This window comes from Diaporthe citri, assembly GCF_014595645.1.
Source record: "Diaporthe citri strain NFHF-8-4 chromosome Unknown scaffold_1, whole genome shotgun sequence".
Lineage (NCBI taxonomy): Eukaryota > Fungi > Ascomycota > Sordariomycetes > Diaporthales > Diaporthaceae > Diaporthe > Diaporthe citri.
The window spans coordinates 11,381,308-11,394,477 of NW_025064846.1; the positions used below are offsets into that span (position 1 = coordinate 11,381,308).

The 13,170-nt window shown below is 29.1% G+C and overlaps 3 protein-coding genes across 3 annotated transcripts; 1 reads left to right on the forward strand and 2 right to left on the reverse strand.

Annotated features, from left to right (window-relative positions):
• Positions 1-7,996: 7,996 nt before the first annotated feature.
• Positions 7,997-8,445, reverse strand: INS49_002967 (uncharacterized protein; the record flags this gene model as incomplete). Its single annotated transcript, XM_043163767.1, has 2 exons — positions 7,997-8,004; positions 8,112-8,445. 2 exons carry the CDS (start codon positions 8,443-8,445, stop codon positions 7,997-7,999), a joined length of 342 nt encoding a protein of 113 aa, XP_043032273.1.
• Positions 8,446-10,451: 2,006 nt separating this feature from the next.
• On the forward strand, positions 10,452-10,886 carry INS49_002968 (uncharacterized protein; the record flags this gene model as incomplete). The annotated part of the gene is made up of 2 exons (XM_043163768.1): positions 10,452-10,730; positions 10,779-10,886. The coding sequence occupies 2 exons, from the start codon at positions 10,452-10,454 to the stop codon at positions 10,884-10,886; spliced, it is 387 nt and encodes a 128-aa protein (XP_043032274.1).
• Positions 10,887-10,978: 92 nt separating this feature from the next.
• On the reverse strand, positions 10,979-12,833 carry INS49_002969 (uncharacterized protein; the record flags this gene model as incomplete). Its single annotated transcript, XM_043163769.1, has 6 exons — positions 10,979-10,983; positions 11,111-11,238; positions 11,390-11,901; positions 11,964-12,352; positions 12,418-12,564; positions 12,626-12,833. 6 exons carry the CDS (start codon positions 12,831-12,833, stop codon positions 10,979-10,981), a joined length of 1,389 nt encoding a protein of 462 aa, XP_043032275.1.
• Positions 12,834-13,170: the final 337 nt, after the last annotated feature.

The following is a 13,170-nucleotide window of genomic DNA, read 5'->3' on the forward strand; positions in this document are numbered from 1 at the left end:
ATTTTATATAGTTTTTCCTTAAATGCTTAAAAATTAAATTAAGGCTTATTATTTTTATTTTATAAATTACATTAATATATTTATAATAATATACTTTAAAATTAAAATGCATTTTAATATAAATCTTAATTATTAATATTATTATATAAATTAAATAATAATAATATTTATAAAGATAAAAATATAAAACTTAAATAAAGATTTATATAAGGTTTTATATTTAATACTTAATAAGCTATAACTTTATTAATAAATATTAAGCTAAAATTATATTAAAAAAAATAACTTTAAGAATAATAATAATTAAAGCTTATAAAAAAGTTCTTAAGTTAAAAATAGCTTTTTTTAAACTAGCTTAATTATGCAAAGAGTTATTTTTAAATTTAAAATTTATAATAAAAATATAACTTAATTATATAATTATAATTTATATTATAAATAAAATCTTAAATTAATATTATATTAATTATAAATATAATAGCTAAAAGCTAAGAAAAGAATAATAATTATAATTTTAAGTATTTTAAGGAAATTAAAGATTTAGCTAATTAAATTTAAGTTATTTAAGCTTTAGGTAGCTAAAATCTTATAATATTAATTATAAAGCTTAAAATAATAATGCTTATAAAGGAAGAAAAGAAGAATAACCTTAAAAGAAAAGATATTATATTTATAAAAAGAAAGAATATTAATTAATTAAATAGTTAATTAATAAGCAATATTTAGCAAAAAGAAGCTACTTAATATAATATAAATATAAAGATTATAATAATAACTTTAATACTTTTTTAAGTAAGTTTAAGAAATATAAGATAAATAATAAAAATAAATTTTATAAATATAAAGATAAATAAGATTAAAATAATAATTATAATAATAATGCTTATATTATAAAAGTAAAACTTAATAAAAAGGTTTATTATATAAATATTAATTTCTTAGCTAATAAAGCATTTATGCATTAAATTATTAGAAATAATATTTTTTAAATAAAAATAATTATTATAATTAACTAATTTATTTTAAAAAATAAATATAATTAAACTTATTTTTAAGGAATTTTGCTAAATATAAAAGCATTATTAATATTTATAGCTAAATATAAGTAATTTCTTGCATTGCAATAAAAAGACTTAAAGTATTAAATTAATATAATTATTGTAAGAAAAGCTAAAGTTAAATTTAATAATAAAATAATTATTAATTTACTTAATATAATAAAAGTTTTTACCTTAATTAATTATATTAATTTTTATATTATTTAAATATAAACCCTATTTTTGCTTTATTTAATAAATATAAATAAGCTTTAAGTATATTATAATAATATTAGAAATAAAATAATTTCCTTTAATAATGTAATTATTATATTAATACTTAAAAAATAAAATTATTTATAATTCTTTTTAAATTAAATTATTAGTGCTATATATTTCCTTTTAAAAATAAAAATAAGAAAACTTTATTATTATTTTAAATATTTATTAATAAATTAACTATGCTAAATACTTAAAAAAGCTAGTAATTTAAATATTAATAAATAAGCAATAATAAAGATTAAAAAGATATATTACCATTATTAAATAAATAAACCTATGCTTAAGCGTTTTAAGTTTACATTATATAATAATTATAAATTTAATTATAAAATCTTAATTAACATAATATATTTAAGCAAACACTTAATTCTTTATATTATAAACTAAGCTATAGCTTTTTAAAAAGCAAAATTCTTAAAATCTATATTTATAAAGATTGCATAATAAATACTATAAATGCTTTAAATTAATATATATTAAAAATTATTAAATATTATTAAATATAATGCGAAAATAAACTTTATATCCTTAGAATTTTATTTAAAGGTATAAATAATTAAAATTAAATATAAATAAGTTTTTATAAAGATATATTAATTTATTAAGAAAGTTAAAAAATATTATTAAGCCCTTAAATAAATATATAAAATCCTATATATTAAATTATATAATAATATAAATAATAATGCTATTTTATAAATAGTTATAAAAGCTATTAATAATATTGCTAAATTAAATAAATTAATTCTTATGCTTTTAGTTTTTAACGCTTATTTATAAATATTATATAAGTTATTATTATTATTATTAATATAAAAGCAAGCAAAAGCTATTTTAAAGGTTATAAAGATATTATAAAATACTATAGCTAAATAATAAGTATAAAATGCATTAAATACTAAGGTTAAACTTATCTTTAATATAAAATATTTATTATAATGCAAAGTTTATATATAAAGAAAAAAAAAGGGATAAAAAGGTTTATATAAGGTTATTGCTATAAATAGCTATAATATAATCTTAAATATATTAAATGAAGCTATAATGTTTAAGTTAATAATTATTTAACTATATTATTAAAATAATAATAAGGAAATGTAATCCTTATAAATAAAAGATTTAGCTATAAAACCTTAAATGCAACTTATTATATAACTATTATTATTAAAGATAAAAAACTATATTATTATATTATATATTTTAAAAAAGAAATTATAATTTAATAATTAAAATAAAATAAGATAAAGTTATTATAATATTAAGCTTATTATTTAAAAAGTTTAATAAAATAAAAATTAATAACCTTATTATTAAAAGTATTTTTTAAATTAAGAAATAATTAATAAAGTAATATAATAAATATTATCTTTTTAAGTTTTATATAATATAAAAAGTAAAAGGTAAAATTATAAAATTTTATAAGAAATCTTAATTTATTATTTAAGGTTATAATAATAATAAAAAGGGATTAATCTTAATATAAAGCTTAATTATTTAAAGAATAAGTTAATAAATAATCCTTATATTTATTTTTTTATTAATTTTAAAAAAAGGCATAATTTTTATACTTTAAGATATTATTTAAGCCTACCCTTAAGTAAAGTTAAAACTATATAAAATAATCCTTATAAAGTTATTAAAGAAATTAAAGAATAAATATTCTTTAAGCATAATTATTTATATTATTTAATTCTTATATAATATAATAAAATCCAGCATTAATTAATTTAATATATATTAAAAATATTATTAATAAAAGCTTAAAATAAATTATTTTATATATAATTTTTACTTAATAATTATAAAGCTTACATAACTCTTTAAGATAATAAGTATATAATAAATAAATAATATATTAATTTTATTTATATAAAATTTTAAGATAAAAAGGAAATTAAAATAAAAGCTATAAAAAAAATATAAAAAAATTAAAATAAAAGCTAATACTTAAAAACTTAATAAATTATAATAAAGCTTATATAATTATAAATATTATTAATTTAATTACTATTTATTAAAAAAAATAAGTTAATAAACTTATAATTATTAATATAATAATAAAGATATTTTTTAAAAATACCTTAAATAAAGAACTTATAAAGTATATATAGCTTTAATTTATTAACTAAAAGCTTTATATAATTTTTTAATAATTATATAAATATAAAACTTAAAGGTAAGAAATTATAAAAGCTTAAATATATAATTATTATAATAAATAAATAATGCTATATAAGGAATTAAATATATGCTCTTAAATCTTAAAATAGCGAAACTTTTTATATTTATAAATGGATTATTTATAAATAACTAAAACTTAACATTTTAACTTAAATATATTATTATTTTTATAAATAAAATTTATAAGGAAATTAAGGAATTTATAATAATAAGTAATATTCTTTATTAATTATTAATAAAGTATAAATATATTACTTAAAGTATATTAATAAATAAAATTTATAGCATAATAAATAAAGTAAATATTAAAATTTCCTTAATTATAATAATTAAAATAATTATAAAATAACTCTTATTATTAAATATATCTTTAATTATTTATATAAACTTATATAGCTTATATAAATACCTGTTATGGGCTAGCCTTGGGTTGTCTGCCGTAAGGTATTCAAATAAGGTTTATATTTAGAGTGCAAAGGAAAAGGTTCGCTCCCCGTTTATACTCGCGCCAAAGCCTATTTTTATAGGGCCAAAACCCACTAATTAATTATAATGGGCAAAGCCCAAACCGTAACATATCCTCCTTTTCCAAGTCCCTATAGCGGGCCTTAAAGGGCAGCTATATAACAAAAAAAAATAAAGAACACCATGGTTTAATCGCGAATTAAATATTGCTCTTTGCTTAGCCATTTAATTACACCCTAGCGCCTCTTAACTACGCTAAAGGCCCGGCCTATTATCCATAATTAGCACGCCCTAGCCCTTATAATTTAATATATTAATTAAAGCAAGCTAATAAAAAATAATCATTTAAGCATAAGTTAGCGGCTAAATTAATGGCATTTTTATAATCCTTTAATGCAAGCCTTTTGCATAAGCTTCCTTACCTAAAACCTTAAAACCGCGAATTTATTATATAATTTATAATTAATTAATGCTTAATCGCGGGTAATTTACTTTATTAACGGGAATTTTCTAAATTTTAAGCGTTTTTATAGCATTAAATTAGCTAACGCGCAGCTAGTTTGCTTTAAGCCTAGGCTAGCGCTAAGCCGGCATTACTTTTAAGCCTTACCCCATAAAAAAAAATTTTACATCTTCTTAAATAAACTTCTCCCCCTTGCTAGCCTTAATTAATAAAAACTATACTTTTATTTTTTTACAATAATTAAGGTAATTGCGCTTATAATGGCTAAATTAATTATATGCGAAATACTTAACTTTGCTTATTAAGATCGCTATAATATTAATATTTATTGCTTTGCCGTTTTAAGATTAAGTATTATCCTTTCTTATTATAGTGTTAAAAACGCCCTTATATTACCATAAAGCAAAGTAAAAAGCCTTAAATATATTTAGCCACTCCTTATAATTAAGCTAGGCTTTTATTATAAAGGTTAAGCCATTAGCTATTAATAATATTTTATACTTATTTAGCTAACTTTAAGTTTTTGCTATATAAGCTAATTAATTAAATTAAGCAAAAAATTTTATTATCCCCTCTTTATAACGCTATTGCAGCGTAATTAAGCTAAGCTTAATACATCTTTACTTAAAAGAATTTTTAAGCGTAAGGCAAACCTTCTTTAGGAAGCTTTTTAATTGCTTCTTAAATATCTTTATAAAATTAATATAAGGTAAAAATTAATTATAAAAAGTTCTTAGCTAATTAAATATATAAAAGAATTAAGCCCCTTTAACGCTAATTGCCTCCTTATTTATTGCGAATTTAGCCCTTATTTTTACTAACTAAGTTACTAAGTATTTTTAAGATAAGAGTTCCTTTAAATAAGGAAGGGCTTAGCGGGCTATTATTATTCTTTTTAAGTCTTGCTATATTAAGTTTTATATAATTGCATTATAAATTTATAATGCAAAAGGACTTTAAATATATATTATAGGCTAGCCTTAAGTTATTTACCGTAAAGTATTTAAATAGGGTTTATATTTAAAGTGCAAAGGAAAAGGTTCGCTCTCCGTTTATACCCGCGCCAAAGCCTATTCTTATAGGGCCAAAGCCCACTAACTAATCACAATAAGCAAAGCTCAAACCATAACAATACCTTATAAAATTAAGAATAATAAAGAAAGAACATTTTATAATTAATATTATATTATTATAAAAATTATATAAAATAAAAAAGATTGCTAAAGTAAGATAAATAAATAAAACAAAATAACCTTATTAATATAATAATAAAATTAACTTTAAATATTATATTATAAAAGCTTATTAATAATAATAAGCTTTATATATAAGTAAATGGATTAATTAAGAAACTTAAAGTAGCCCCTTTTTATTAAGGAAGGAGTAACTTATTGTTAATACTTTTTCCTTTTAATTTTATTATTACTAATTATAAAACCTTATACCTTTTAAACTTAAACCCTTAATATAAACTTTAACCTTTTATACTTTAATTAAAACCTTTTTAATACCTTATTATATATAAAGATAACCTTATAATTATTAATATTATTAATAATTATTATTTTAAAATTAAGTTTATTATTATTATTATTATTTTTTATTACTATTTATTAATAATAATATTAAAACTAACTTTTATTAAATTTATTTATAACTTATTAATTTTTCCTATAATTAAAAAATAAATTAATAATTATTATATAATAATTATAAAGTTTTGCATTATAAATATTTATTTTAATTATTAAATTTTTATAAAATCTTTTCCTTTTTATTATAATAAAAAATATTAATAATAACTTATAAGAATTATTTAATACTTTTATTAATATACTTTATAAAAATAATAATAATAAGCAAAATTATTTAATAAATATTATATTTACTTTTTATATTAAGAATATACTTAATATAATTATTATTATAACTATTATTAATATAATTAATATTAAAAGTAGCCTTATTACAACCCTTAAATAAAATTAAAATTCCTTTATAAATATTATAATTATAACCTTAATTAATAAAATAAATATTATAATTATAACCTTAATTAATAAAATAAATATTATAATTACATTTTTATTAAGTAATAAAATAAAGATTAAAATTATTATTAAGGTTATAAAAAGGGCTAAAATTATCTTAATTAATAAGAATAAAGATAAGCTTATTAATTTTATTAATTTCTATAATAAGGTTATTATTAATAATGCTTATTTAATAAATATTAATAAAAATATTAATAATAATAATTTTTATTTACTTACTTATTTAATTAATATTAATAAAAATATTAATAATAATAATTTTTATTTACTTAATATTAATGGTAATTTAATTATTATTAATAAAAAAGATAATTAAAACTAAGTTAATAAAACCTTAATAAAGATTATAAAAATTACCTTTAATTTTATTTTTATATTAAGCATTAAAAAGAGTAAGCTATTTATTAAAATAAACTTTTAAGGAATTACTAAAATTAATAAGTTAAAGGCTATAATTATAACTTAAGCTAAAATACTTTTCTTAAATAATATTATTATAATAGCTATTATTTAAATTATTAATAACTTTTAATATTAAAATAAATAAATATTTTTTAATAATATAATTAAAAAGCTATATATTTATATTAAAAGTATTAAAACTTTTAATATAAGATTATATAGCATCCTTAATAATAAAAACTATTAAGGTAATTATTATTTTAAATGTTAAATTATTATAATTTTTATAATAAATAACTTAATAAGAATTTTAATTTTAAGTATCTTTTATATATATTAAATTAAAAAGATTTAATTATTAAAGAATTAAATTATTATATTAACTTAGCTTTAAAACTTTTTATATTAAATTAATAATAAATATATATAAGGCTTATATATAAAAAAACTTATTAAAAAATATATATTATTACTTAAGTAATTTAAATAAAAGATAATTATTAAGAAAATTAAAAAAAATAATAAAAAGTAAAAAAAGAAAATAATAAATAATTAAGTTACTTATAATACTTAATTTTAAAAGAATAAAAAGTAGTTAAAGGAAATTAATTTAAAGTAATATTAAATATATTTTAATAATAAAAGTAAAAATAAAAATAATAATATTTATATTATAAAAATATATAATAAAAATAAATATAAATTAAAAAGTTTAATATTAGCTTTATAAGTATTAACTTCCTTTATAAAGAAAAAATTTAAAATTAAGATTATTATATAAAAATTAATAATCTTTATAAAGAAGCAATTTTAAAAGCTAAGTATTAAGAATAATAGGTATAATATTTAAGGAATGGTATAATAATAATAATTATAAGTTTAAAAGGTAATATAATAATAAGGATTGCTAAAATTTGCTTTAAAACTTATAAGTTATAATTTTAAGTTTTTTTAATAATGCTTTTTTATAATAAAAATTATATATACTTAATATATAATAAATTATAATTTTAAGGTTAATTATAATAAAAATTATTAATTATAATAAGGATTATATATACTTATTAAAAGAAGAGAAAAACTATGAGTATTGGTAAGTATAACTCTTGCATTTAAAAGGCTATTTTAGTTATCCCCTTTAGGGCACGTAGCCTCTCAAAACTTAAACAGAACAACACCAATACATGATTGCTTCCCATACGATTATCATACGTACGAGAGACCTACCAATAAGGCCAGCCCGGCGGCGGCTCTGCAAGCTCAAGTCTTGGGGAATTGCGTCGCTCCCGGCGAGCCCGCCGTAGGAGTGCATTACGACCATGACATTCTCGCCCTCGTCAACGACGAGACGCTTCGCTTCGGCTTCAATGGCACGCGAATCGTCGGAGAGATCTTGCTTTGCAAAGTCGGGAGAGTCGTGGTCTGTCAAACTAGGAAGCCGGGGCTGGACGACGAGAAACCCGCGGGAGCGAAGGGCGGAGGCTAGCTTGCCGTAAGCCTCCGGAAGCTGAAACGATCCCTGTACGAGTAGAATTGCGGGTTTGGGAGGCTTGGCTGTCATTGCGAAAAACGGAGGCTAGATAGTTTGGCTGGACTTCTTCAAGATGTTCAGGTTCTGGAAGTGCACGATTTGGGCCGGTGCACAGTAAAGTACAGACAGCATCCGGCTTGTGATCTTACGGAAATTTGTCACATTTGTCTGAGGGGGAAAGATGGTTGGATTTAAGCCCACGGCTGTAGCCAACTTGGCCTGTTGGTCCCCAAGAAGCAGGAGACTACAATCCTGGTATCGATGCCAACTAAAATACTTAGGCACGTGATTATGAGATGCATGTCAGACTTGCTCCTTTGTCAAAATTTCAGGCAACCATTAGAGGCCACATTCGGTCTATCGCAGTACAATATTTGAGAAGTAAACCCACATTTGCTCAGGCCTTATGGTGTCTGCCTGATAGCTCAACATATTATCTGACCCTCTGTTGGGGAATACTTATGTTGACACTTGGTTTAAACTCCTATACAATCAAATAGGGAGTCATTGCTTGTTTGAATGAGCACCAAAATGCATGCATGTCTAGTTATCTAGGCTCTAAGGGGTGACCCTCTGGACACAGTGTCGCCTGTGCAGATGAAATCATAGCTGTTTGTAACAATCGCACGAGAACCCAGACATAATGGACAACTGTTCAGTCTCACATTGGAATTCGGTGCGCCGAAATCCTCGAACGTCACTCTTCCCCCTCTTCAATCCCGCCGAGGTTCCAGTTGTCGAAGTACTGTTACTCTTCTTCGGCCCAAAGCAATACGTGCAGAGATAGACAGGAATTGGTGAATGGTGGTGGAGTATGCGCATGCAGTGGCTAACATCTGTCTCGACCGACGGAGAGTCTCGGACGAGGTGGGACTGGGCAACCGACCTTGTTAAAATTTCGAGGCCACTGGAGACGGCCACCAAAAAGAGCCGGGGGAGCCGGGGGAGCCGGGGGGGGGTCTTAGGCCGGAAGCCGGAAGGATACGACTATGGGGAATTTGGCTTCTCCCTGTCAGATGGCAGGGAGCATTGGAGAATATTGACCACAATTTGTCAAGTGTTTCGGTCACGCTGTCTTAAGACGCCGTGGACTTGAGTTCTAGGAGGCGAGGCATGCTTCGCTGAATGACTTTTCAGAGTTGTTGGCTGACGAACGGAAGCCGGCATGCTGCAATGCGCAAATGAGCAGTTCAACAGGCGGTGCCCGAATGCGTGGAACCGCGGCCTCCAACAAGATTACTGATCCAAGCTCTATGCGCCGTAGCTAACAGCACATTTAAGCCCGTGTGCCTAATTTTGTTACTGAGAGAAGAAATGCATCACTAATACACATTGAATCCATTTACTGTAATGTCAGAAATATGAATATTACTTGGGTATGCGTAAAAGCAGATGGTATTTGGTAGAGGTGGAGCGAGATGGCAATGTAGAGTCCTCCGACCAGGTGATTTGATCCAGGCTTGCCCCGGCATCGGCATATGCCGCTCGCGTCTTCTTAGGTAAGAAGCCGTGAGGACGCCTACAAATACATCGCTTGCATGACTGCGTAACCGTTCAAAGGCCTTCGCCATCACTCAAGTCTCAAGCATTTGAATCGGCTACTATGGATTCATTCGAGCGTAAGCTCCGGTACCAAATACTCCAGTATTATTTGGAGAATTGTCGTCCTCCCACCGTTCAAGAGCTATCCACCTTGCTGTCACTTCCAAATGCAGATATAGATCGGGGCCTGCAAAGGCTGCGCGACCTTCACCATGTGAAGCTGTACGACGACCGCGTGCCTTCTCCAACTCCCATCGCTATGGCCCACCCGTTCTCGCATTTGTAAGACACACTGCAATCCTACTAATCTGAACACTCGGTTTGCTAATGACTTCTGCACTAGGCCAACACCAAATGTTGTGGTAAAAAAAAAACACATCATGGAAATGACTAAGCGGCAAGCAAAAACAGCTAATGTTTCCCAAATCACATAGAACTCCGGCGGCAAGTCATGGTGGACGAATTGTGCCTGGTGTGCATTTGGCGCTGCCGCCATGCTCTCCCCCGCAAGAGCATCAGTCAAGGTCCTCGGCGCCACGGGTGAAGTGATCACTGTCAGCATGGCGAATGGGCAGCTTGAGCTGGATGGTTCGCAAGAGGAACTCTGCACAGTGTTCTGCACGCCCCCGTCGACGTGGTGGACAGATGTGCACTATGCATGCAGCACCATCCAGCTATGCACAACGAGGGACGAAGCCGAGCAGTATCACGAACGTCACGGGTTCGGAAAAGGTGACGTTATGAGCGCAGAAACCCTTTGGAAGCTTTCTCTGGTACGTGGACAATGACACTCAACCTCTTCGCTGACTAACGACGTATAGGCTTGGTATGGTGACAAGCATACATACGAGTACACACGCAAAACTCCAGAGGAAGTCAAGGAGCTGTATAACAGTCTGGGAATGGCCTCCAGCTACTGGTCAAGCTAGAGCTAGATAGATCGTTTTACGTGCGGTATCGAGTATAAGGGAAATGGCTGAGTCACGGATCAAACAATTGTATGCGTCTTTGCGTACGACGACTATCCTTCCTGGGCTCACCATTCCCATTCTAGGTCCCAGACTCCACACACACTGCTTGTAGGTGAGATCTTCCAAGCAGGCCACGCGAGGTCCATCCTTGTATAGAGTCACATGAGCCATCAAGTTGCAACCAGCCTTGGTTCCGATTGCAAAATTGTCTTTCTCCAACTCGAAGTCACCAGCTGTTGCATCCTTGATAGTGAAGTCGAACCTCTGTACCAAAGCAGCAAGAAGCTGGTACATCTCGGCCCAAGCGAGGCTGTACGGTAGTCGGGAGCGTCAGCAGAAGCCTCTACGTGCGGTGGGCATAAGAGAAGGATAGACCTCACTGCATGCCACGACATATTCTCGTTCCTCGTCCGAATGGAGCATATCTGGAAGCGGTTGCACCCCCAGCCCCAGACACCAACCACCGATCTGGGTTGAATCGCATCGGGTCGGGATACAATGTCTCATCAGTGTGCATCAATAGGGTAGTCATGCCAAGTGGTGTCCCAGCAGGAATCCGCCATTTGCCATACGAGAGATCCTTGCCCGTGACACGCGCCGCTCGTGAGGCGACTGCAGGACTCAGGCGCATGCCTTCTGTAAGCACAGCGGTGAGATATGGCAGCTGCTCTAGTTGCTTCAGAAGAATTGGGTCGGAATGACCAATAGAGAGGGAGGCAATTTCCTCCCTGAGCCGGCTAAGAATCTCCTCACTGGTGTAGACATGGTACAATATTAATCTTAGGGCGCTGGCGGTTGTTTCAAACGCCGCACCCGTCACCGTCATTACCTCCTCGAAAACACGGTCGAAGGATTTCTCAGCTGCTGGAAGGTCAGAGCAAATGATGGCGTGAAGCATGGTGTCGTTGGCTGATTTATCTGGGGAGGAAGATGCCGCGACGGCCAGAGTGTCTCGCGTATCTTGTTCGGATTGCTGACCGGAATTTCAGCGCGCCAGCTCATGTCCTCGAAGATCTGGGCTCGGCAGTCTCTTACTTTGAGACAGCTAAGGAAAGCCTTAGTGTTATCATCAGCCACTTTCATGGCCCAGTCGATTGGCATCGCCCTCATCGTGGGACCAAACCAGCGGACGTGCTTGGTTATACGCCAGAAAGGCCCCGCGCCTTGAGATGCCATAGACAGTCCAACCCCGAAGTCACTCAAGTCAAGCTCGTTGTACTGTCTGCCCACAATGAACTCGTTGGCACTGTCTCGTGTGAAGGCGCTGATGGCTGCGCCTAAGTTGAAGGTGGATCCAGCGAGCCCGGAAATGCGCTGGCAGAGCTTGTCCAAGTTCCGGCGCAGAACATGGTGCCGGGAAGCAATATTGGGCTTGGAGAAGAATGGGGCTATAGCACGGCGTCGGGATTTGTGGGCGTCATGGTCTGGAGATGTGAGTTAGGACATCGGGTCTAGGGCCAGGCCTGCAAGGAAGGGACACAGCATCTACCTGAGCCGAAAATGGTGGAGTTTTTGGCACCAAAGGCATCGTACGACCAAGAGTACTTGTCCCAGCGCCCATCCGTACGGTAGAGAGTGTCAAAGAATGCTGGATCGTCGACGTGCAGTTCATGTGGGCTGATACGAATGATCGGACCTGGTCATCAAGAGTCAGAGCTTCACAGAGTGAGTGGATCGGACGGCAAGCAGATCCATACCATATATTTTGTGCAGCTTTGCGATCTTGGAGGTGTATTGTCCGTCCAAGATAACATCATAGTAACCCTCGTACCAACGCGAAATGGCTGCCAGTCGGGGACCTGGAAAGCGTGCCAGAGGGTGCAGGAATAAACGATAGAAGATAAGGGTCGCGTAGTAGGCTACCACTGCTCCACCTAAAACATGCCAACTGATGCTGGACTCCATGTCGGCTCGGGCCATGTCAACAGTTCTCATAAAGACAAGGACAGGAAGAGACTGCCTCGAAAATGTCCAGCTGAAACGAAGAATAGGGAAGAGGAAAAGGAGGGGCGGTCAAAGTCTGAAGATAATTGCTTAGGGCCAACAGGTCTTGGTAGAATCCGTGAGTATCTTTAGAGTGCTTATGTAAGCGACCTAACAGACTGCCCCAACAGTACACCTTCGTGACTTGTCACAGGGAGTGTTGAGAGGAATGAGCAGCAGTCTTGAGTATATATACAGAATTAGGTGAACCATATATGTAAAACAAAAGTACAGAACTTGGGAGTGTTGGTTGCAAAGG